The sequence below is a fragment of the Argopecten irradians genome, chromosome 6, assembly GCF_041381155.1.
Source record: "Argopecten irradians isolate NY chromosome 6, Ai_NY, whole genome shotgun sequence".
Taxonomy (NCBI): domain Eukaryota; kingdom Metazoa; phylum Mollusca; class Bivalvia; order Pectinida; family Pectinidae; genus Argopecten; species Argopecten irradians.
In genome coordinates, this window is record NC_091139.1 from 43,566,759 (window position 1) to 43,593,656 (window position 26,898).

General features: G+C 35.2%; 2 protein-coding genes across 2 annotated transcripts; both read left to right on the forward strand.

Annotated features, from left to right (window-relative positions):
- Window positions 1-221: 221 nt before the first annotated feature.
- Window positions 222-19,018, forward strand: LOC138325993 (uncharacterized). The gene is made up of 4 exons (XM_069272053.1): window positions 222-578; window positions 7,300-7,593; window positions 8,013-8,217; window positions 10,755-19,018. Exons 1-4 carry the CDS (start codon window positions 527-529, stop codon window positions 10,810-10,812), a joined length of 609 nt encoding a protein of 202 aa, XP_069128154.1. The 5' UTR covers window positions 222-526; the 3' UTR covers window positions 10,813-19,018.
- A 1,909-nt stretch (window positions 19,019-20,927) lies between these two features.
- LOC138325994 (uncharacterized) lies at window positions 20,928-24,190 on the forward strand. Its single transcript, XM_069272054.1, has one exon. The coding sequence runs from the start codon at window positions 22,327-22,329 to the stop codon at window positions 23,335-23,337; it is 1,011 nt and encodes a 336-aa protein (XP_069128155.1). The 5' UTR covers window positions 20,928-22,326; the 3' UTR covers window positions 23,338-24,190.
- Window positions 24,191-26,898: the final 2,708 nt, after the last annotated feature.

Here is a 26,898-nt window from a genome sequence, read left to right on the forward strand (position 1 = left end):
GTTAAACACCTAGTCTGAATTGAATTAACCCCAAAACTCCTTATTGTTAATTTAGTTAATTAACAGTGTCAAACACCTGAACACTGTCAGTCTCTTTGCAGCATTCGTCCTACAAAATTACCCGGAAGTGCGATAAAATGTAAACAATATGATCTAGATCATTTGGTAGCTTGTATTTAACGCTGTACTGCAAGAGCCCGACGCACTTTGAGTAACAGGAAATTGGAGTACGAAGTTTAGCCGTCTACTGCTTTCTGAAGTCATTCTTTTAATCAAAAGAAACAATATGTTCCTGTTTGTGCATGATAGGTTCTACAGCGAGTAACAAAATATTCTTCATCTGGATAAGTAACTAGCGCAACTTTTGGTATATGAACGATAACAATGTATACACGATCTTACAAGAGATAAAAAGGATGCTATGGTCATGATGGTGTGAATCTGATAAAAGAAACCAACATGATTCGATGGTGACACCAACACTAACGCTTGACGTAGAAGGCCGATCTTCAGCAGACAATCGGAAATGAAACTAAAAATCACGATTTCTTTTATTCTGCAGTGCATCGTTTTAATAGGTAATCCAAACAGTAAAAATTGCAAAATAGCTTTATATTCGCTTAATACTCCTGCTAAGCGTACCCCCTATGTGTGAAACAGGGTTTGGTCAATGCTCCAAATGTTTGAGGAGCTGAAAAATTACCCAAAGATCATCTAAATATTAGCTGAATGTTTGATCAATTGAGCTACTTGATTGGTGATGATCAACCTGATCAAGATCTAGAACAGTTACAAAAACACTTATTTACATTACAAACGTAGTGCATTTATAAGAATAGTGGAACGCCTGGGCAGACTGAACCGAAGACCTTTAAACAAAGGGTTCTGTACCATTACTGATATTATATTAGCATACATGCCATACCTCCCGGCGTGAGACAAAACCTCCCGTATTTTAAAGCCTTTTATTGTCTCCCGGCAGGAGAGTCTAAATTCCCGATTTCTATAAACCCCTCCGTTTTATTTTCGTTGCCACATTTGTGTACATGCTAGGTTAATTTTAGCAGGAGAGTTACCACTCCCTGACCCCCTGACCAACACCCAAGTGGCCCTAATTAGCAGTCTTGGGCTATTTCACTCATGTCTGTGTATTGCGTAAACTGAAATCAAGCAGCCGATCAGCCGCCTAGAAAACAATCAGCTGGCCTTTCAATAAATTTTATGACTACAGCTAGTGAGCATTACAACAAAACAAATACTGCTTACAACTGTGAATGATTTACTCACGCTTTTAATGTTAAATAGGCCTATCTGTATTTGATTGATGTCACAAACTTTGCAATCGTAATGGCCGCCATTTTGGGTAATTGTAATAGATGATCCGGATTTTATAGAATTTCCGGATTTCCTAATAACCACGTTTTTAAAAATGGAAAAAGTATTATTTTTTTGGCGAGGATCACCTCGCCATTGTGATCGTGGTTGCAAAATTCTCTTTCAGTCAATTTCCTCAATATGATTGGCTTAGAACTTGCTCGCAGATACTAGCGCTCCTAGCGGCAGTGTATTCAACAACTTTGATTTTACCGGGAATTTTAAGTAGCAAATTTTGAATATGAAAGTTACTGAAATAAGCGTATCTGTAATGCTGAAATAGGAGAAGTAGATAACTGCTTTCATATCCTTACCATATACACTATCCAAATGATCTTAGGTTGGAAAATGTTCACTTGAATTGTTTACAATGTATCTAGACTTTCCGTCCCGAAAATGTTGTTAACAATGCATGAAGACGTTTCGTCCCGAAAATGCTTCGCTTCGCCCCACGCGTTTTGTCCCTACTAGTGACAATTAACCCGCAACGGAAAAAATGAAATCTATATTTCACCTCGAACATCAATATTTATACCATAATGAATTTTGTAATTTGAATCAAATTTGTCTCGGAGCAAATACATTTCATGGCGAAATGGAGATGCATTTATCACGGCTGTGTTCAGGTTGACATGGACGTAAAACTACAATGGAAGAAAGACAACTCTAACAAAATTTTGGACAAACTTGGACTACTGATAAAATATTATGTTACAGACGGTGAACATTTTGTAAATGTCCAAGGTGGCGTTATCTTAAAACTAACGGCAGTTAATAAGGTATGAATATTTATCACATCCATCATTATCGATAATTTCATAAGCACATGCATAAATATCAGATTATATCTATATACTAAAGCACGTTCAGAGATTACCACTAAACCATACTTTTAAAACATTTTAGTTATTTTCAGCACAGGAGCTTGTCGTTCTGATCATATACATACAGCATATTCATTAAACTAGGTAATACGAAGTAAATATTTGGCCGAATGACATAAATCATATATGTTCATATAACTCGAATTGATATTTTTGGACTACTAGATCGACGAAAATGCCGATTCCTTTTTCATAATTCTTCCGTAAAACGGCACTTAAAAAGCTGATTCAATCTGTAACAAATGAAGAGAAAACTGTTAATTGTTTAGCAATTATCCTGAGTTATATTTTACCAAAAAGCATCAGGGATTAGCAATTAAAACTTACATAAACATATTCCCGACTCTCGCTTGCATTGTGTAATCACTCGAGCGGAACTAATCTCTACCACATGGCACAGTCTTACAAATGCAATCGCACAAAAGCCCACATGATCACTGTTTTTACTGCGATTACATCTTATGTTAGTTTTTTTAACTTTTTACTCAACAAAATAGACTTTACGCTTTTCATGATCAGCACCATCATTTTCCGTATAACTTATTAATTTACCACTGTACCCATGCATACGTGTGTATATTTATACTTCTTTGTGCAAATTATATAACAACTGCTATATTACAATCAATTTATGAAGGACAAAACTCTTACATGTAAGAACAGGAGGACGGAAGAACAGCGGGAATTAAACTTCAATAATATTTCCTCTATGCTGGTATTGCTATTTATGATTAAAATGTTTAATTATATGATATTAGCCTTTTCAGTAATTACTCTGTTAATACATTTATTGTTTCCTTATGTTTTACAGAATGTCAGCATGCTTGTATCATTTCAACTGGAAACAGTCTAGGAGAAGAATTGTGTGAACAAAAAGAAATAATTTTCAGCTGTGGAAGCTTAATATTGTAATCATTTTCAATCCAAAAATAATTACTATAATCATCTTCAAATTCCTTATTGTGAATTTAACTGTAATATTATTTAAGCATATACCTGATATTTGTTTATATTCTATGACATGTACATGCTTGAAATGAAATGAATAAATAAAAGATTATTTTAATTTATAACACAATATGACATTAGCTGTTTATATTTTTTGTCAAAAACATATTAAGCTTATCGTTAATAACACTCTAACCATCACCTTCGAGACAATTTAATGAAAATCAATTAAACATTAATTTGTATAACACAGGTCGTCTTATGTTTTCCCCGCCTTGACTATCAATGTTCTCTGATCACTCTGAAAGTATTGATTTTACCTTTTTTTCGGTCACCACATGAACTGCCTTTAAATCAATCACACCAATGAGACATACATTTACTGCATTCATTATAACACTAAGGCAATTCGGGCACGATCAGCGAACATTGTTGATTTACCTTGAATATCTACATGCACAGAATAGTACCATATGTAACAGGAGAGGAGAAAATGTAGCGGCAAGACCGGGATTCGATCCCTGGACTCTCCGAACACTATCCGAGTGCTCTACCGACTGAACTACCTGGTCATCGATAATCGACCCAGTCCAGTCCCGCTACACTCCTCCCTTCTTTTTTGAAGACATACAAGACCGTTTCAAACACCACAACCGTTGGTTATTAAGTTGGGTGCCAATTCTGTAACAGGAGAGAAGAAAATGTAGTTCTTCCGACTAAGCTACCTAATCACCGATAATCAACCCAGTCTGATCATGCTACAAATATTTATCTGGTTATTTTATCTCCCTTCCTATTTTCAATCTACTTTTATGACTTAGAATCTTACCTGGTGGAAAAGAATACTTTGTCTTACAAATCTTGACAAATTATGCACACTGTGATTGTTGCAAGTTAAACTACGTATCCGCTAGCTGATTGCTGTTGATTGTTAATGATCTCAAACACACTAATTACTTATTGTGCCAATTTAAGTAAATATATTGTACTTTTTTCAAATATTCATGATTACTATTCATGTGTAATATCTCAAAACATTGACATGTGCACGAAGTACGGCGGACCAGACCGCCGATGTTTTGGACATATGCTAGATATTTCAGTTTCGGGTTACTGTGGCCAATAAAAGAAAACAAACACAATGCGGTTTTCATATGTTATTTCTTCTAAATACAACACTTTTTGTGCAAGTTGTCAAGCATTTATGGGGAATATTTTGCATTGAAATTGTCGCCTTCATACATCGGTTTTTGGGACTCCCTGGACATTGTTTTTCCCCATTTTTTTGATGCGCAAAATATACTGATAGTAGATTTTTTAAGCATTTTCAGCCCTAAAAAGTACCTGCACATATTATACCAGTTTTTACGGTATATAATATTGGAATGTATCCCAAACTTTTTATCATATTATTTGCCAATAACACTGTTATGATATCAGAAATATCTGATGGTCTACGACAAATGTTACATGAATTTTAACAATATTGCATAACATGGAAAATAGAACTTAAAGGCCCACTACCTTTCCGGGGCAAAATTAAAAGGTCTCTCAAAAAACATTAATAACATATCAGAAAACCCATGCCGATGCCTTAAGATGAGGTTACAACACCAAACATATGCAAGATTTCCTGTGTAATATCTGAAAACCGTGGAGAGTTGTTTCGCTGTCTTGCCGTCTGGCGCTGTAATAGTCAACTACCGCGCGGTATTTAGGACGACGGCGGGAAACATAAGACGACCCGCGTTATAAAAATTTACATTGTATCTATTTTGATTAAATTGTTCAGAATGTGATGATAAACGTAGTATTAACGGTAAGTTAATAACTTTTGCGACTCTACAAAATTATCGATCTCGTTTTACATTCCCATTTTAAAAATTAAAAGTCGTGCCGGAAAGGTATTGGGCCTTTAATATCAGAAAGATAAAAATTGTGATATTCTCAGGACGTAAATCGGTACAACAACACCAGTTGATGTTATGGAATACAGAATTTAGATTTATAAGAATTGTTTACATATCTAGGTACAGAAAATAATGTTAATGGTAGCGTTTTTAAAGAAAGGGAAAAAACCTGCTGAACAAACAATTAAATCGGTGTTTGCTATTTATAAGAAATAAAGGAATGAATCTCTTCCTGTTCATCTTGAACTGAAAATATTTGATTCACTTGTAATAACAGTTTTATTATACTCATCAGAGGTATGGGGATTTGAAAATAAAAAATGTAGAAAAATTCATTTGTAATTTTGTAAAACAATCCTGAAGTTAAGAAAGTGTACAAACAATTTCATGGTCTATGGTGAGCTAACAAGTTATCCGGTTTGAATTGAAGTTCGGATACAATGTATATCAATCAACTTGCTGTTTTACAAAAGAATAATTACAAAACTTGTTAAAAGTAGACCAATTGACCAATTTATTCAAAAATCACATGATGATATTGATAAGTCTTCTAGAGGACAGACATATTCTATATTTAAGACATTTTGGCATAGAAAAGTATGCCTCTTGTCTTTCTCTGCTGCAAAACAATACTTGTTAACTGATACTGTGGTCCCAGGAACTTGATGACAATAGCTATATATAGTCATTAAGAATGAATATTTTCATTAACATCAAATTAACAAGGAAAATGATTAGAGGTGTTATAAAATCATTTGACATATAACATCATAGGAAATATTAGAATGGGCTTCCAAGATTTTAGTATGTGCCTCTTATTTTACACCTTGGTGTCCAAGGAATCCTCAAAAGTCCAAACTGGAAGGAACACCAGCCAAATTTATTTCTTATTGTACACAACTACAGTAGTATTGACCTTAGAAATATATTCTCCTATCATCGAGACCGAGCCATTTAGTACTTTCAGTACTTTGATTAGAATTTCTGTGTGAATTTATTTTTAGGAAAAAAAATATTAATAATAAAAAATTATCAGTAGTAAATGAATTTAAATAAATAAGATTAAAAAGAAATTTACTTTTTTTCTCTCTCAGATTAAATTACATTTTGAATACTACTGTAATGATTCTGCTTTTTTTAAATTTAGTGCTTGTAAATTTAAGAACTTTATCTAAGTTAATTATCCGTTATTTTGAAAGATTATTAAAAAGCCCAGTCTAATATTTCAAACAATAAAACTGCTCCAGAACTGGGTGTATATAGGGATACTTTTGCAAAACCACACATTCCTTTATTTCAGTAAAATTCAATATGAATGCAGAATTTCATCATAAAAAAGCAGATATGAATTTATTCATATATGTCGCGCGTAAACCTCCCTCTTTAGAGACCAAAATCCCTTAAAATGGTTATCAATCTCCCTTTCCACCCCTATAAAAATATGGCATGTATGTATTAGTACATCCAGCAGGGGTTTCAATAACAGGAGGTACCCGGTACTTTTTGCCGGTTAAACGGTAAAACCTAGCTGTGGTACCACCTGATTTGGGCTAAATTACATTAGATAGCATACAGATAGTATAGAAAAGTACCCCCTGAAATTGCAATTGTACCGCCTCTCCTGACAGAAAATGAAACCCTTGAAAAGACTATCCTTGTTGATTAAGTGTACATAAAAGTTTAAAGCTGTTTTGATGTAACCCTTGATCCAGAATTTTATTGACTTGACTATGAATTTTCTAGTACAAACTGAAATTGAAAAGACTATCCTTGTTGATTAAGTGTACATAAAAGTTTAAAGCTGTTTAGATATTAAAGGTATTTCCACATATTTTTTCACATGTGCATGAGTAAGAAAAGATAAAAATAATAATTATGATTATTGTATATCTTAGCATTTGGAAAAACTAATTATTATAAAATTACAATTCATTTCTATTGTTTAGTCAGTGTATGTATATAGTGATTAGACATGTGGAGAGAGGTCCATGTACCAATGGACCAAATATATTTATAGCTTTAATTTATTGGTAGAGCATCTGTCTTGAAGAAGAGAAATAATTTTGTGTTTAATGAATCCAGATAATAAGTCGTGGATAAATGTTTATATGTAACAATTGAGTTTCCTACAAAGCAATATTAGTCTGATAGAGTTATGATTGATTAGTTTTGATTTTTTACAGGTGCCTGCTTGCTGGTATATAGCGAGACCCTCCCGCGACTTCACATGGAGATGGAGAGTGTGTGTGTAGATGGTGCTGCCATCCTGGTATCACTTCATGCTCTGACTGCGATGCCAATTTCGTGTACAGTATGGTACAAGGATCAAGGTCGAACTCAATCCGTCGTCAATAAAACACAAGTTATTTCAGTTACAGACAATAATGTTACACTAAGCAATCTTAAAAAGGCTACACAATATCTCGTCCATGTTGTTTGTGATGATAACGAGTCCCTGCAGAAGACTGTAATTACAGGTATTTATGATATGGTTAAGCTTTGTTTATTAGCTTTTCGAATTGCTTTTCGTCCATGGTCCGTCCTTTCGACCGTCCTACTGTCAGTTGACAATTCTTGTTACCGCTATTTCTCAGAAAGTGCTGAAGGGATCATTCTGAAATTTCACATGTAGTTCCCCTAGGGCCCTAGTTGCAAATATTGCATTTTAGGACCGATCGGTCGACAAGATGGCCGACCGGCCACCATCTTGAAGCTCTTTTATGTGAATCTTATTTGATTCATTGTAATTTTTCCATACAATATAAAGTCATGCATAAATATTTGTCGAGGAGCATGAAGCCCTTCCAATAGACTTTACTGTTATGATGTCACAGGTCATTGTAATATGGCTTTTGAAATTAATATATTATTTAAAGCTTGATGTTGTATATTTCAGGTAAATGTCTGTCAGATCAGCAGTCTAACAGACACGACGATGAACCTGATGTTACTTACAAGGAGGAGGCTATATTTTCCTCGTCTGCTGTGGACATTGTACTGGGTCTGATGTTCAGTGTGGCCGCCATTATTACACTGTCCATGACGGCGTATTATATGTATCGCAAATATCAACGTAGAAGACGACTTCAACAATTCCTAAGGTTTGTGTCATTAAAACCATTTTGTTGTAAATTTTAATGATATCAAAGATGCTACACCATAAAGGAATGATACTTTTTCCCTTTTACTACCGTTGAACCCTACCTGTGAACGCCAAAAGTGTAATACAATTACGACAACTATCAATAGTACATGATCAAAGACAAGTTCTCCCTGGCGTCGAGAATCAAAATGTTTCCTCATTCAATGGTTCGTTTACAAGGGCCAAATATGACTTAAAGGGCACATGAGTTTGGATGTTACAATTTGATGTTTGTGCAAAATGGCGGACGCCGTAGACAGTTTCCTGAAAAAAATTGATCCAGGACTCCTTAGGTACATGAATGAATTCTTATTGCCGTGCTACCCCAACTGAGAACGACATGTGTATAAAAACCCCTACCGCTCTGCGACTGACTTGTATCGCTGTATTGTACCAGTGCAGCTGTGCTCTTTATAGACTCGAGTACTGTCGCCTAATCCACAGGTAAATTGGTACTGATGCTACACTTGCATTTGGCCTCTCACTTTCAGTACATATGGAGTTTACATTTTATGATTCCGTCTAATTATCTCAGCAAGCATAAGACATACAAGCATACACAAACATATCATTGTCAACCACCTGTGATCATCAGTGACTTGTTAACTGAGCTGTGAATGAATGGCTAGTTAGCTTAGCCGATCTATATATCATCAACAATGCGTCTGTATCTACTTAAAAACAAAGATTTTATTCTTCAAATTGCATCAACACTCACTTGAGTAAAGTACTATTGTACTGTCTTTATTTAAATATTTTAATGAATCTTCATATTTCTAGTAAAATTGTACTTGAAACTCCTAAAGCGTATCTAGCAATGCTCCTTACGTAGGGAACCACTGTGTTCCGGCTGCAGGCTGTGTGCAAAAAAGTCAAAACACAAGTGGGATTTATAAGATGCCTAAACGACATGTATTTAGGATTTGCTGCAAAACTGACAAGCTACAAGGTTTGTGGCATTTTTAACTGTACTGTTATATATAATTAGTTATCAGCATGGATCTGGTGCTGTACAGGTACATATTATATGCTATCCGATTGCTCTTTAAAGTTTATTAATGATCTGAAACACACTAATTACTTATTGTGCTTATTTTAAGTTACTAGATTCTAATCATATTTCTGATAACTATTAATGTGTAATATCTCAAGACATTGACATGTGTACGGAGTACAGCGGACTGAAAATGTTTTGGACATCTGCAAGATATTTCAGTTTCAGAGTTATGGTGGCCAATAAAAGAAAACAAACACGATGCGATTTTGATATGTTATTTCTTCTAAATACAACACTTTTTTGTGCTAGTTGTCAAGCATTTATTGGGAATGTTTTGCATTGAAATTACCACCTTTATAATATAAATTTTATTGCTCCCTGGACGTTGTTTTTCTCAAAATCTTTTGATGTGCAAAATATATCAATGTTTATATCAAGATTTTTTTCAGCATTTTCAGCCCAAAAAAGTACTGCACAAAGTAGACTGGTGCACAAGCTTTTATGATATTTGTAACAATTATGATTGTGTTTATGGAAATGTTAAAGTGTACACTAGCAGAAGTGGTGGTACAGCTGAATATATATAGCCAGTGCCGATCCGCGATTAACCTGAACAGTACTGGAGTCTATATATGTCAGCTTTGAGCAATGTAGATAAGTCTAAATACAAAAAAAAAAAAAAAAAAAACAAGAACGTAACCAGATTTATTACATTTATTTGTTTTGATCAGCTGATGTTTGATCTTCAGCAAATGAGACTTCAATCATTTTTCACTCCGCCTACTTAGTTCAGAGAATCATCGCCACCTTAGGGTGAGTGGGAGGCGATTATCTTTTTGCGTCACTTCATTCAATACAATGCACACTCACAACAGTAGTGTAGTACTTAAGTCGTTCACAGATACGGTTCAACAACAGTAAAAACAGAAGCAGACAAAAAGTGCTTGAGGTATTTTTCTCAAATTTTATCTGTAAGTTCTTTCGGGGCCCTACTTCTGCCTATTGCATTTTGATCAACAAGATGGCCGACTTGCCACCATCTTGGATTTTAATAGTTTTAAGTTTGAAAAGCAGAGAAAAGAAGTTTTAAGTTGAAAAGCAGAGAAAAGAAGTTTAAGATTTGAATCTGAACCAGTTAAAGGCCTGCAAAAATTTTCTTTCAAGATTAATGAGAGAGCGATGTCCCACTTCAAAGCAAAACGGCTCTTTGATGTACAACATAGGACTGAATTATCTGTTCTGTTGCCTCCAGTTTTACTATGAGATAGTCCAGGGATGTTTGTGATCAGAACCCCTGGAGTATTGAGGATGAGGGTTAGAGGGACAACAGTTGTTAAATGCTAGCTAAGTTCAGATTTAGATTTGTCTTTCGGATGAGAAATAAATATGGATTGATTCAAAGTACTATTTCTTCAATGAAGAAGAGATTCCCTCTCACTGTTTGGTGATAATTAAATTCTAGAAATATTTAACTGAATGATGGTGATTTGTTGTTGCAGTACACCACATACAGATCCCTTTGAAAGTCTTCAGAGCTACATGGAGGAGGACTCTTGATCAAGGGACACAACTCCTGCTCAACTACCATCACACAAAGCTCGCCACTGCCTGAGGAAAGTAGGAGGAAAGGTTTGGTGATACAGAAAATCTGGAGTTTGTTTATCACAACAGAAAATATCTATACCTATTGAATGTTAGTTTATAAATCTACAGAAATATTCCAAAGAAGTTCAGCTAGAGCAGCGACGTATATAGTATTATTATATCTAAGTCTCTGGCTAAAGTGTGCCTTTATACTCTGCCAACATTGCTGTTTGATTGGCTAAGAAAGATTCAAATTATCCAAAATCTCAGATGCGGATTTTGTCTTTTGAGAAAAATCTAAAAATAAAAGGTGATACATTGTAGCCAAAGTAATTAATTTGGGTTTGTCCTTATATAGGTGCCTGACATACCACTTAAATTGTTTGTACAAGTATCAATATGATATCTGAATTGTCAATACTTTTCTGAAAGTAAATGTACATAAAGCTTTGAATGTGGTTAGAGTATAGACAATATATCTGACAATGTTTGGATTTCTTTGAATTATTCTATGGTATTTCAGGTGCTTGTCATGTAGAAAGCAAATGTGTGCAAGGGAGATAACTGACAAGGGCCTGTATGTCTGAAATGTCTTTACACAAAGTTCACTGCAAAACGTGTTATTTTGTCAATCAATTTTCTTTATGCTAATGTGGTAGATTGATAACCTACTTGCACAGAAAAGGGGGATATTAATTTGAGACTGCAGTTCATCTGCTTTGTCTGTCTGTCAAACTTATTTTCCATATACAATAACTAACTAAATTATTGAAATGATGATTTTTTTAAACACTGTAACAAAAATAAATGCATGACGATTTTGGCAAATTCAATCATCACTTTCTGGAGTGGTAGTTTGGTAGAGTTATTGCCCCTTGATTATCTTAATCTGGGCAATGGTTGTTACACATAAAATTCGAATTACTCCTTCAACTTGCACCAAAAAAGGCAAAATTACATTTACACTTATTTCTCATATTTATGAGCATTAACACCAAATACAAGATATATAGTTTAGGTTTTTGGTAGTTAGCATCTTCAACAAAAAAATGTTACTTAGTACATGTATATGATGTTTTCCCTGACATGAAATTTAGATCTAGATGTGCAAACTGACGTACCTCAAAAATGTTTACTCACCCTTCAAATAACAGAAAGTGGTGATATGAATTCCACAAATTGCCTTCGAATCTAAAATTTGATTGGCACTTAAATTAGTGATTCCAAACTGCTTACGAATAATTCCATTAGCACGGTCATATTTTAGTGTAATTTTTAGTCCATAATATTAATTCTCAAAAATAAGATTAAATGCCAAAATATAAACCAACTGCATTATGTACATTAAGACATATTCCATAGACATTGAACCCATTGATTGTATTTCTCCTCCTGACTGTTGCAGTTTGTGCTATGACTGTTACAGTTTGTGCTTTGACTGTTACAGTTTGTGCTACGACTGTTAGAGTTTGTGCTACGACTGTTAGAGTTTGTGCTACGACTGTAAGAATTTGTGCTACGACTGTTAGAGTTTGTGCTACGACTGTAAGAATTTGTGCTACGACTGTTAGAGTTTGTGCTACGACTGTTAAGAGTTTGTGCTATAAATTTTACAGTTTGAGCTATGACTGTTACCAGACATGTTAACCTCTGGTGACCAAAAAGAGGTAGATTTATAACTCAAAAGCAGTAGCATTGTTCGCGGCGTTTTTTTGTAAAACGCCATAGACAAACAGTGTTACAGTTTGTGCTACAACTGTTAAGAGTGTGTGCTACGACTAAGAGTTTGTGCTACGACTGTTAGAGTTTGTGTTATAAATGTTACAGTTTGTGCTACAACTTACAGTTTGTGCTATAACTGTTAGAGTTTGCTCTACGACTGTTACAGTTTGTGCTACGACTGTTACAGTTTGTGCTACGACTTACAGTTTGTGTTATAAATGTTACAGTTTATGCTAGGAATGTTGTGCTACAACTGTTACAGTTTGTGCTATGACTGTTACAGACTAGTTAGTGCTATGACTGTAACAGTTGGTGCTACGACTGTTACAGTTTGTGCTACAACTGTTAAGAGTTTGTGCTATGACTGTTACAGTTTGTGCTAGAAATGTTACAGTTTGTGCTACGACTATTACAGTTTGAGCTTTGTGTGATGTTCTCTTTAATGCCTTCTTATTCAACTATGCCAAATAGATAGAATTGTAATACTGCAACTGCAGCATATTGTTGTCATGTTTAGAAGTGTTTTGGACGTCCATTATTGTAGAGAACGGCCGTAAGCGTCATTATGATTTGTACGATACTTATCTGTCAGTGGTGTGGTATATGTAGTCAAACAACGAAATGCTCATTCTATGTTATTTATTATTGTATCACCAAAGCCATTTACAGTAGACATTTTGGTTGTTTTTAGGATTGAGAGATCATTTGAGTGTAAATGCGGTTTGACATATTGCCTTGTTGTAATTATACCTGTCTCCTCACAGAGTTATCTCCCCTTGTAGTTATTCTGATGACACAATGTAGCTTTTACTTAGCTTTAATACCAAACATACTTTTATGATTTTGATATTGTTTTTTAGAAATCTTGTATTCACTTTTTGAATGAATTTCAACATTTACATACTATTATTAGCTATTAGTCTCGTTACTGCCAATTTTTTAAAGGTAAAATACATTCACCAAAACTGCTTTTGATCTTTATATTGTAAATATGAAATGAATTTACTGATTTTGTAGAATTTAGAAAGTGATTAGATTACTGTACTAAACTAATCATAAGTTCTTGACCAATTTAAATAAATATTCCCATAATGTCTATGTTTAATGGAGTCGTACTAATGTTATTATATTCACTTAGTCGATTATTGCAACACTTAAACGGCGAAATGAACCTTCGTTGTTAACATAGATTTAATCTTTCATTTGTTTGGTGTTGTAACTTTATCTTTGGTCATTGATCTAGATATTTTGACATTATGATAGTTAAAATTAACAAACTATTAATTTTTGTTTCTGAAATGAATAGAAATGTACAAAATGGTCAGATTTAAATCCATGAATCCTTTGAAACATGCTTATTGTTGCCAAAGGGAAATTTATGCCCAATTTTAGCCTTGGATGGTATGCTAAGCTATGAGGACTTGTAGAGAGGCCAATATTGCCTCGTAGTTTTGAGGTACATTGCCTTCACTTTCTAGGCACTAATACATCCCTGTAATAGACTACAAAGTATCCATTCAAATAGGCCATGATAGATAAACGGGACAACACATACCCCATGATACCTGATAACTAGTGTTGTTCCGATTAATTGATTTAGTCAATGTTTAGTTGTTTCTACCGTGAATTTGATTACCGTAGTTGATCTTCGTTTATCATGATTGATCACAGTTTGACTAACTAACATGTACAATATATAATGATCAGAATTTTGTGGGTCCCAGCGGGTGTTTCTCGCCGAGGAAGCTAGCGTTTTATCAGGAAAACAATTTCAATGAAATGTAGCACTTAGACAATAATACATCTTCATTTTCCAATGTAAATGGGTGAAAGACGATCCCCGCTACAACATCAGTAATATGGATTTTCCCAGAAACAAAAGTGAAAGTAGATACGTAATATTGCAGACAATGAAATAAAATGAAATCTATAATCGGAGTGAAGTAAACTTCAGCTCATGATTGATCATCAGTCACTTGCTTGGAAGTGATGATCGATCATGAAAATGCAACCATTTCCCCACACTACTGACAACGTTTGTGCAGGACTATTGTTTCAATTGGTGATGGAATGATGTCAAAAGATGAAAACATCATTTCAGCGGGAAGATTTCAAAGAGTTACGTTCCATCACCACTGGAGACTCTAGTCCCGCACAAATGTTACCGGGTATCATGTATCCCATTATTTTGTGTCATTTACAACTATGATTTCATAAACAAATGTCTTATGTTTCATATTTATTAGGCCACCATCATTAGATGGTGGGCTGTTCAAATTGCCTTTCGTCCGTGGTAATTCGTCCGTCCCTCCTTCTATCTGTTAAAATTCTTGTTACCGTTATTTCTCAGAAAGTACTTGAGGGATCTTTTTCAAATTTCATATGTATGCCATTGTAGGTTTCCCTAGGGCCCTAGCTGTGCATATTGCATTTTGGGACAGATCGGTGAACAAGACTGATGACCAGCGGCCATCTTGAATTTTGATAGTTAAAGTTTGTTACCGCTATTTCTCAGAAAGTACTGAAGGGATATTTTTAGGTCACCTGAGACGAAGTCTCAAGTGACATATTCTAATCACCTTTTGTCCGTTGTCGTGCGTCATATGACCGTAAACAATTTACATTTTCCACTTCTTCTCCAAAACTGCTAAAGCAATTTCAATGAAATTTTGCACAAACCTTCTAAGGCATACGGCCAATCATAATTGTGAATTATATGGTCCCCACCCCCCAGGGGGCTGTGGGAGGGGCCAAAAAGGGTAAAATTGAGTAAAATTTCAAAAATCTTCTTCTCTACTCACAGATGTGGTAGAATCAAATACTCTTCATAGATAGAAAGATCTTAAGGTCCTTTACAAAAACTGTGAATTATTTGACCCTGGGGTCTCTAGTTTCCCCCTGAGGAGGGGGTTAAGTTTACTATAGTTTATATAGGGAAAACACATTTTTGAGCATTATTTGGTCATTTGTAATTGGAAATGAGTTAAAATTTGTCAGAATTATCAGTATGAGATGGCCATTAAATCCAATTAACAAATTTTCTATGACTGACCCCAAGGGGCCTTAGGGGCTGGGTCAAAAGGGGTCAAATAGGCCAAAACTTCAAAAATTTTCTTCTGAAATTCAGGAAATGGTAGAATTAAATACTTTTCATAGATAGAAAGGTCTTAAGGTCCTTTACAAAAATTGTGAATTATATGACCCTGGGGTCTGTGTCTCAAGTTTCCTCCTGGGGAGGGGGTCAAGTTTACTATAGTTTATATATAGGGGGAAAACACATTTATGAGCATTTTTTGCTCAATTTTCATTGGAATCGAGTCAAACTTGGTTAGAATTATTAGCCTCAGATAGCATTTTAACATCATATCCATATTGGTCCAGGCCGACCCCCTGGGGGCAGAAGGGCGAGGCCAAAAAAGGTCAAATAGGCAACAACTTCAAAAATCTTCTAAAATTCTGAAAATGGTGGAATCAATTACACTTTATAGATGAAAAGGTCTTAAAGTGTGTTTTATAAAGATTGTGAATTATATGACCCTGGGGTCTCATGTTTCCCCTTGGGGAGGGGGTCAAGTTTACTATAGTTTATATAGGAAAAACACATTAATGAGCATATTTTGCTCAATTTTCATAGGAAATGAGTCAAACTTGGTTAGAATTATTAGCCTGAGATAGCATTTTAATATCATATCCATATTGGTCCTGGCTGACCCCCTGGGGGCAGATGGGCGGGGGTAAAAAAGGGTCAAATAGGCTAAAACTTCAAAAATCTTCTAAAATTCTAGAAAATAGAATCAAATAATTATAGATGGAAAGGTTTTAAGTTCTTTTATAAAAATTGTGAATTATATGGCCTTGGGGTCTCATGTTACCCCCTGGGGAGGGGTCAAGTTTACTTTAGTTTATATAGGAAAAACATATTTGTGAACATTATTTGCCCAATTTTCATAGGAAATGAGTCAAACTTGGTTAGAATTATTAGTCTGAAATATAGCATTTTAACCTCCACATCAGTCCTCGATGACCCCCTGGGGGACCAGAGGGGCAGGACCAAACAGGGTCTAAATGATTAAAATTTCAAAAAATACTTCTAAGTTCACAGGTTTAATGGAAGCAAATACTCTTCATAGTCTAAAAAGTCAAATATATATATAAATCACTGACCAACTTCAAGGCCCAGCATATAGTGTTTATATGTCTTTTATTTGTTTCATTATTTGTTTCATTATATATTCTAACTCGGGTGACCGTTAAAACCTATGGGCCTCTTGTTTAAATTTCATATGTAGATTCCCCTAGGACCCTAGTTGTGCATATTGCATTTTGGGACCGATCGCTCAACAAGATGGCCAACCAGTGGCCATATTGGATTTTGATAGTTAAAGTTTAAGGTATCTTTCTCAAATTCAATATACTGTATAGGTTCCGCTAGGGCTCTAGTTGTTCATATTTCATTTTGGGATCGATCGATGAACAAGATGGCCGACAGGCAACCATCTTGGATTTTGATAGTTAAAGTTTGTTACTGCCATTTCTCAGAAAGTACTGAAGGGGTCTTTCTCAAATTTCATATGTTCCCCTAGGGCCTTAATTGTGCATATTGCATTTTGGGACAGATCGGTCTATAAGCTGGCCAACCGGCCGCCATCTTTGGATTTTGATAGTTATGGTTATTTGTCAGAAATTACTGAAGAGATATCTCTCAAATTCCATGCATAGGTTCCCCTTGGGCTTTAGTTGTGCATAGTACCTTTGGGACTGATCGGTCAACAAGATGGCCAACCAGCTGCCATCTTGGATTTCAGCGCTGTTTCTCAGAAAGTAATGAAGCTATCTGTCTTAAATTTCATATGTTGTATATTTGAAAAAGTTTGAAAAGCAGGGAAGAGATCCCTCTTTCTATTGTCAGACATAGATCATACTTTGGTGGGCGCCAATATACCTCTGTGATCTTTGTTATTGAACAATTTTTATTTATTTTCAGATTTGTAGTCTGTTGTATGGCGATATACTGCTAATGATTTGTAGTTTGTTATTTGGCAATATGCTGCTGTCAATTGTAGCGGTACTTGTGACATTCCTGCTCTGTAAAAATGAGTCACAGAGCATCAAGTCTTGTTTTGAATTTGAAGTTCCATGTATATGTTTTTTTCTAATCAGATTAAGGGGAAGTAACTCCTGTAAAATTGAAAAGTAATAAATGTTGTCCCTGTCACTGACTGCTGATGTAGTTTCCTGATAGAATCTAGAAAGTGAATCTCATTATTGTGCAATATTTCTTCAAAATGTATGTATAGTAAGCTATGTAGTGTATTATCAATAAAACTGTAAATATGTACAAGGATTATGTACATCTCCATGCAATTGCTTCTTTAGGCTATCTAATAAATCTGCCATATCCCTTGTACATAGATAGATTTGTGTTGTCTCAAATTTATGGTTAGAGTCTTTAGAGTTTCTCCAAATCTATGAATTTGATTAAGTTCTCATTTTCTAATAGACTTCATTGATATGGACGAAATTTCTTGTGAACTTAATAGTTATTTTGCTTTCATATGGTTTTCTTACAAGCCAAATAGGCCTTTTGTTTTCTGGTACATTTTTTGTCAACCAACTGCCTTAGAATTTATCAATGTATTATGAAGTTTGATTTTTGCATTAAATTTTAAAACAACTTAATTTTGCAGTAAGAAATAAGTTGACAGTTGTGTAATTTGACATTTGACCAGAGTCCACATTGTTATTGTTTTTTTATTTTTTACTTGTGGCCTTCTTTTAGTGAGAAATATTAACATTTTTGTCTGTTTATAACTAAATATACATTTATGTATGTGATGGGATCATATCAGCTTAAGTACATTTCAAGTGTTTTAATTTCTTTAAATTCTTTAGCTTTGACTCAAAGTGTGATTTTTTTTAAATCTTAATCTTTACATACTGTAAATGTTCTTATTTTCACAGATCAGAATTTAGCAAAATATTACTCTGAAAAATGTTAATGGTAGATTCAGGAATTCTGAAAATACCACCTAACACTCGTGTGTTACAGCCAAATTGATTTGTATGAAAAGCATGAATATACGATTATTGCTAAGATGACAATGATGTTTACAGGATATTGTTACAATCTCTGAACACAGAAATGTAATGTGACAACTTGATTCCATGTACCATTGTAAAGGCTGCTAGCACCTGTTTCATTTTAGGGTCTTCATTACCATAAATCATTATCATAATTGATTTCCAATTAAAGTCATTAATCTTCTCTTTACTTATACCGGCTGACCTAAAGGTCAATTTAAATGGTGTCCCCATTGATCCAGGAAGGATTGTATTTACTTCAGTAATCTCATCTTTGTTTAAGTTTCATACTGTCCGTCAGATTTTGTAGTACAGCTAGGCAATTTCTTGTATGAAATGTGTTAAGTAGAATGTAAATACATTAACTATATTTAAATATCTGTTGATGTTTGTTGTCTTTAACATAACAATCAAGGAAAGGTAATACCATATTCGACCCAATAATCGCCCATGTCCATATAAGCACCTCTCCCCCCTTTTGAGACCCCAATTACAATTTCCCAGGTATAAATAAATACCAAGACTACACAAAACTGTATAAGTTTGTAATAATTTCATCTTATCAAGCACCTGTTCACTTTTCTATTTTTAAACGCCCTGGGCGCATATTGGGTCAAATACGGTACTACCTTTGGTTTTCTGATAAAACTGAATCCGACTGAATAGAAAGATGATGCGAACTGATTATGACGCATTTATAGACACGTGGTTGTGTTCGACTTTTCTATCCATGGTCGATGGAATTGATAGTACTATTCTGTAAAGTTTAAGATGAGGACATTGCGGACCTTGTTCACGAAATACATGATAGCTTTACGCGTTTCCTCTATGGATTGATTTAGTTAACAAAGTTTAACAACCCGATAAAGTGAACATGACGATATAGCAATACCTAAGATTACATTCATGATAGCATTGTCAGCATTTCCCAGGACTTTACCTGTCAAATGTATTATGTAATTATTGTAATGTTCAGGGAAATTATCGATAAAATAATGGCTCAGAAATAATCTAATTAACTTACTGAAATCAATGAATCATGTACGAATACGCAATCTAGCGCTCAGATTCACACAAGTGAAAGTTACTAGAAACAATTTAGTCGGCCATGATCACAATGTACATGTATTAGATAACTTAACCAGATTGGATTTACGTGTGTATACCTAAAGTACGTGTAACATGACATGCACATATTTGAGATTATAAGACTCTTTCATGTGTGGATATCATACAAAATGGAGTAAAATGTAGTAAAACCCGAGGCTTGCCGAGGGTTTTGCACCATTTTGTGATCCAGAGGGTAGAATATCCCTATCCTTCATATCCACTTATGAAAGAGTATTTTTCTTTCATACCTCGACGTTTTATTGCTATTTCACAACAATAATATCCCACCATTTTGAAATAAATTCGAAGAAATCCACGGTTGAAAGTCAATTTTTCATACATAAAAAATTACGTGATATTTTCAACATAAATTCTGTTATTTGCATCTTTTATAGTAAAACCAGTCATGTTTGTGAAAAAAAAATGTTAAAATTTTACCGAGGAAATAGAAATTTTGTTGACGCTGTGACGTCATGAGGCTTTATTGCATGGGTAGCCATGCAATACAACCTCAGGCGGCATGAGTGTATTGCCCTAGACCAAGAAATTGAAATCTTACTCGTGTGTTGATTGTCATATTGTACATTTCACGGGAGAGCTCAGCCGCGAAGTCAGATGCAGCGTGTTTTAAAAATCAGAAACACATAATGCCATGATAAACGAGCCTACAATTTAATAAAATATACTTTAGGCGTTTTGCGGAATTGGTTGCAATTAAATTTAGAAGTTAGAATTTCTCTGGTTATTGTGTCAAGGTCCTATTGTCTTTGTTTTACTGGGAAGTTGTTGAGAACCATGTAAACATACAATGTGGTACACGGCCTCCTTTTAACGACACCTTTCTCCCCTAGAGAAGCCGATCCAGTACTGGACACAATCCATACACGTTATTTATACAACTTAAGTGTAGCGATCAAAGAGAATACAACTAGATTTTTACTGTTGATATTTCACTCAATAATACCTTTGTTCGGTTTGGTCTAAAGATCAATTTTGTTGACAGTTCGACTAATGTGTCCCTGGCCCTCCCGGATAAGGCTTGATTCATCGGTATTCCGATAAAACAGTCTAAAATTGTAACTTATACTTATGTGTGTATATATAGACATTCCTGATCAAAGTCTCAAGTGCAAACACAAAATGTAACGATCTATATTTGGTGGAACAATACTCATACCAAAACGTGCCACTAAGCGATCCCATTCGGATTCTACAAACACCTTGAGATAGCGTTTCCCCAATCAATATGGCCTCGAACGTGACGTTAGTTCAGTATATCAACAGGTTGTAGTTTTAATGATGGATTTAACAAAAGAATTTTCAAAGCTTTGACACTTGATAATTTATTTATTGACAACCTTTAATAATTATCCTGAACAGTTTTATCACGAAGCACATCAAATCCTTTCAAGACCAGCGAACCTTGTACAATGACGGTTTTGGAGGTTAGTGGCACGAAAAGGGCAGAGGTCGACACCGAAACGGTCGGATGAAGATTGTACTTATATAACGGAAGAACATTATATACTAATGATTAGTTACAAGACAAATGTGAATGAGCTGGCGCGACTCTATTAATTACAGGTGTGTATTACCAGAACGGTACCACACACAGGTGCGAAAACGACTTTATTTCACACCGGAAGATTAACCTGTTGTCATTTAAAGTTAACTTCGCTACTTGTAAGCAAAATACGATGTATAAATATTTGACAAGTGGCCAATAACTTGATCAACAGAACTGGAGAATGGTTGTGTATTGAGAGAGTATTGACTCGGGGCACGACTGATATAGAAAAGCAAACTTTTGCCCAGCATTCCTGATAAGACCACACACAAATCTCATCGACATACGTATTGATTATAACGGAGCTCTCCTCGTTACCCGGACATCGCTGATGGTCCGCTGGGAAGGCCATGGGTGTCGCTACTTCCAGTAGCTTTGGTCCACATTCAAAAGTTTAGAAGTGTATTTGTGGTCAAGTATTAGACCTTAAGACACGTTTTCATTTGGTGTCGAGTGAATTTAAAGTACGTATTTCAAACTGCAAATATGTTGAACACTCGCTGCTATAACTGAAGGATTGGCACTAAAGCCCACAGTTCAAGAAATCACTCACCTTTAGTACGCCTCTGGTGGAGTGTAAAATACCTTCTATGGTCACGTGCTGGGAGAAGTGTTCAGGGAAAGCATTTGCGTGCTTAAATACCTATTTGCATTAAGCTGCATTTTATTGCTCGATTCATTGGAGTGTACACTTAAAAGGCAGACGTCACTACTCTGTACATTCAATATCTCATCAGTGTCGACAGGACAAAACATTGCTGACGTGCTTCCAACTGTCAATAACCTCCGTGACATGCTAGGACGGTTAATTTATACCTCTAGCTCGCCATTCCTGATGTCGCGTCTCTGACTACGGCAGTAAGACCACACTGGGAATATGCCGATTTTATTATCGTCTCGTATGGTCAAGTTATAACTAAACTTTATGTAACTTTATTGTGTAGAAGAATTTGTGGCTGTATTTGAACCGCGGATTTTCGACCAAAACCAAATCAAGTGTATTCATTATGGATTTCGAGACTCGAGCTCGTGAGCGTCGCCTCATGGACATAGCACGTGGGAAGCAATACCTCCGCCAGATTGACAGCCTGGCTGAGAAACACTGGAATAGACTCGAACCCCGGTCCAACAATAACAGACAAGTGTCGGTAGGACCACTTAAGGAGTACACCTTCCTTCTAAACCGCTCATTCCAACACCACGTAGAAGACAGTGTTTCTAATAGGGGCAAGAACAGGCGAAGGATTCATTCCGAACAAGTTCCGAAAATGAGTGGACGGATAACTACGGACCGCATTCAGTCCGAGAGACTTGGGGCTCAGCCGGATAGAGGAACGCATTTGTTCAACCAGTGGGGATCAAACATAGACCCACTGGCGGAAAAGGTGTCGCTCAAAAAAGAAGACATGAATTTAGCATTTCAACCATTTTCGTTTGGTGACGGAAACCGCAAAGTTCAGAAGCCAAGTCCCAAAAAGGGGGTCTTAATGAGCCGAGTAAGTTCCGAAATCAAGGATCGACAAATAAAAACAAACACTGACTTCCGGTCATCACGGAATGGTGTGGTAGCAGTTATACATCCTGTCGGTCCGTCACCGGATACGGAAGTGGCGCCTGATGTTATAGATCAACAGATGATAGAGCGTGAACAAACTTCTGTAATGTTGAACAGAATTGACCGGATGCTCCACCCGAATAGGTACGCACTGAAGACAAAACTAGCACCAAGTGAAGAAGAAGTTTCCAATAACTCCTCTAAATCGTCTGATATTTCTAATCACAGTATGAAAAGAAACATTGAGCTGGATTTCTCTAACGGGGCGCATCAAACAAATCTTCCCCAGTCGAAGGAAAATCGGCCTAAACTTTTATCCAACCCTGCATACGCTCCGCGGACTTCTGGTAAACCAATAAAATCGTTTTCACAGATGTTGGACGAGTTAGACAGAACACAAATCAATGTGGACAGGAAGTGTCGATTATGGATAAATAAGTTAACTTTCGATTCATACGAGTGATATAAGAAACTCCACAATCTTTTATTTTGTTTTATCAGAATATGGTTTTATTCCAAGAAGACTTGGTGCTCTGTTACCCTTTGTGGGTGAGTCTAACTATTCACTACTTCTGGAGTGAGACAGGATATCTCGATCCGAGGGGGAAGGTTATTAAGTTATCAAACATGAGGCTTGCCGAGTGATATGTTACTTCAAACTTTACCACGGCGTTGAGCTCCATCCTGTCTCACTTACAAGAAGGTGAATGGAGTTACGTATAGGTATATGTTACTGCTGCAATGTTACTCTGGCATTATTATCAAAATCGTCAAAATGTTATCATTAAAATGATGTTATAAAATCGTAAAGAATATCGAAATATAACATGTGACCTGTTAGAAGGTGGAGACCAAACATATCACTTAAGTAATAAATAGTAGCTTCTACTTGACCTGTTATTTAAAAGATATACCTTTTCTCGTGTTCTTTTTTTTTTATCTATTTGACGGTATAACTAAATTATATGTGTTTCCCGATATGATTGTTGTTACGGGTACTATTTATAATATACATTGTTCATTTCGTTTTTAGAAGTATTCACCATGTTAGAAACACATATTTTCTGGAATAATGGTGTGAAAATTCTTCACTGAAAGTTAATTTGGAGGTATTCAATTTAAAACAAAATGAAACAATTCAAGATTAAGACCAAAGTTGTATGGTCAGTGACTTTCTGTAATTTTGGCATAGAAAAGGTATTTAAAGTGTTATACATATTTTTCTCCTTGATAAGAATTCTCCATTTTATTTTTCATCAACACCAAGTTATGAAATCGTAAAGAACATGCAAATAAAACATATATATTTTATTTTTCTTTTGAGTTTTGTTCAATATCTCAGCAGATAATTGTGATTTACTTTTCAAATACAAAAGCAGTTTTTTGTAACGTATAAAATATCCAGTATAAGTTCTAGTTCACCTTCGATAGCGTATTTACACTATACATTGCGTAAACTCCTTAAATCAGTCTAAGATAATTCAAAATGAGAACAATTTCACAATTTCAGGTCCAATTGATCTGAAAAATCATGCAAATTGAGAAAAAAAATCCATAAGAAAATTTAAGTCAAAGTCTTAACCCTTTATTAACGGTGGGTTTTTTTTTCTTATGAAATTAGTCTGAAATCAAATCAAGACATTTTGCCTGTGAAGTAAGATTCCAATATCTAATGTTTCAAAATCATAAACTAATCATAAGCGATCGAGCAATACATATGTATACTACACAGTTTAAATTTACTTAAATATGTGTAAACGATCATGTCGAAATTTCTGACTGGCATATGACCTCAATTTCTAACAATTATAGCATTGGTGTTAGCAAGAGACAATCCTACTATAGGTGTTGGTTAGGTCGTAGTCTCACGAACGTGAGCCACAAAATACCTGTTTATGGTTGTTATTACGAGGTCTATTTATAGTAGTATTGATAATTTGTTAATGTATCTTACTGTAATTTGGCTTCTTATTTGTTCGTGTTTGTATCGGCCATTTACGATAAGATAACACCCTCACACGAACAGACAAATATGTTTAACATTCCACTTATTGGACAGACACATGAAGTATACCGACATTGGTAAGTTTAACATTCCACTTATAGGACAGACACATGAAGTATACCGACATTGGTAAGTTTAACATTCCACTTATAGGACAGACACATGAAGTATACCGACATTGGTAAGTTTAACATTCCACTTATAGGACACACACATGAAGTATACCGACATTGGTAAGTTTAACATTCCACTTATAGGACACACACATGAAGTATACCGACATTGGTAAGTTTAACATTCCACTTATAGGACAGACACATGAAGTATACCGACATTGGTAAGTTTAACATTCCACTTATAGGACAGACACATGAAGTATACCGACATTGGTAATTTTAACATTCCACTTATAGGACAGACACATGAAGTATACCGACATTGGTAAGTTTAACATTCCACTTATAGGACAGACACATGAAGTATACCGACATTGGTAAGTTTAACATTCCACTTATAGGACAGACACATGAAGTATACCGACATTGGTAAGTTTAACATTCCACTTATAGGACAGACACATGAAGTATACCGACATTGGTAAGTTTAACATTCCATTATAGGACAGACACATGAAGTATACCGACATTGGTAAGTTTAACATTCCACTTATAGGACAGACACATGAAGTATACCGACATTGGTAAGTTTAACATTCCACTTATAGGACAGACACATGAAGTATACCGACATTGGTAAGTTTAACATTCCACTTATAGGACAGACACATGAAGTATACCGACATTGGTAAGTTTAACATTCCACTTATAGGACAGACACATGAAGTATACCGACATTGGTAAGTTTAACATTCCACTTATAGGACAGACACATGAAGTATACCGACATTGGTAAGTTTAACATTCCACTTATAGGACAGACACATGAAGTATACCGACATTGGTAAGTTTAACATTCCACTTATAGGACAGACACATGAAGTATACCGACATTGGTAAGTTTAACATTCCACTTATAGGACAGACACATGAAGTATACCGACATTGGTAAGTTTAACATTCCACTTATAGGACAGACACATGAAGTATACCGACATTGGTAAGTTTAACATTCCACTTATAGGACAGACACATGAAGTATACCGACATTGGTAAGTTTAACATTCCACTTATAGGACAGACACATGAAGTATACCGACATTGGTAAGTTTAACATTCCACTTATAGGACAGACACATGAAGTATACCGACATTGGTAAGTTTAACATTCCACTTATAGGACAGACACATGAAGTATACCGACATTGGTAAGTTTAACATTCCACTTATAGGACAGACACATGAAGTATACCGACATTGGTAAGTTTAACATTCCACTTATAGGACAGACACATGAAGTATACCGACATTGGTAAGTTTAACATTCCACTTATAGGACAGACACATGAAGTATACCGACATTGGTAAGTTTAACATTCCACTTATAGGACAGACACATGAAGTATACCGACATTGGTAAGTTTAACATTCCACTTATAGGACAGACACATGAAGTATACCGACATTGGTAAGTTTAACATTCCACTTATAGGACAGACACATGAAGTATACCGACATTGGTAAGTTTAACATTCCACTTATAGGACAGACACATGAAGTATACCGACATTGGTAAGTTTAACATTCCACTTATAGGACAGACACATGAAGTATACCGACATTGGTAAGTTTAACATTCCACTTATAGGACAGACACATGAAGTATACCGACATTGGTAAGTTTAACATTCCACTTATAGGACAGACACATGAAGTATACCGACATTGGTAAGTTTAACATTCCACTTATAGGACAGACACATGAAGTATACCGACATTGGTAAGTTTAACATTCCACTTATAGGACAGACACATGAAGTATACCGACATTGGTAAGTTTAACATTCCACTTATAGGACAGACACATGAAGTATACCGACATTGGTAAGTTTAACATTCCACT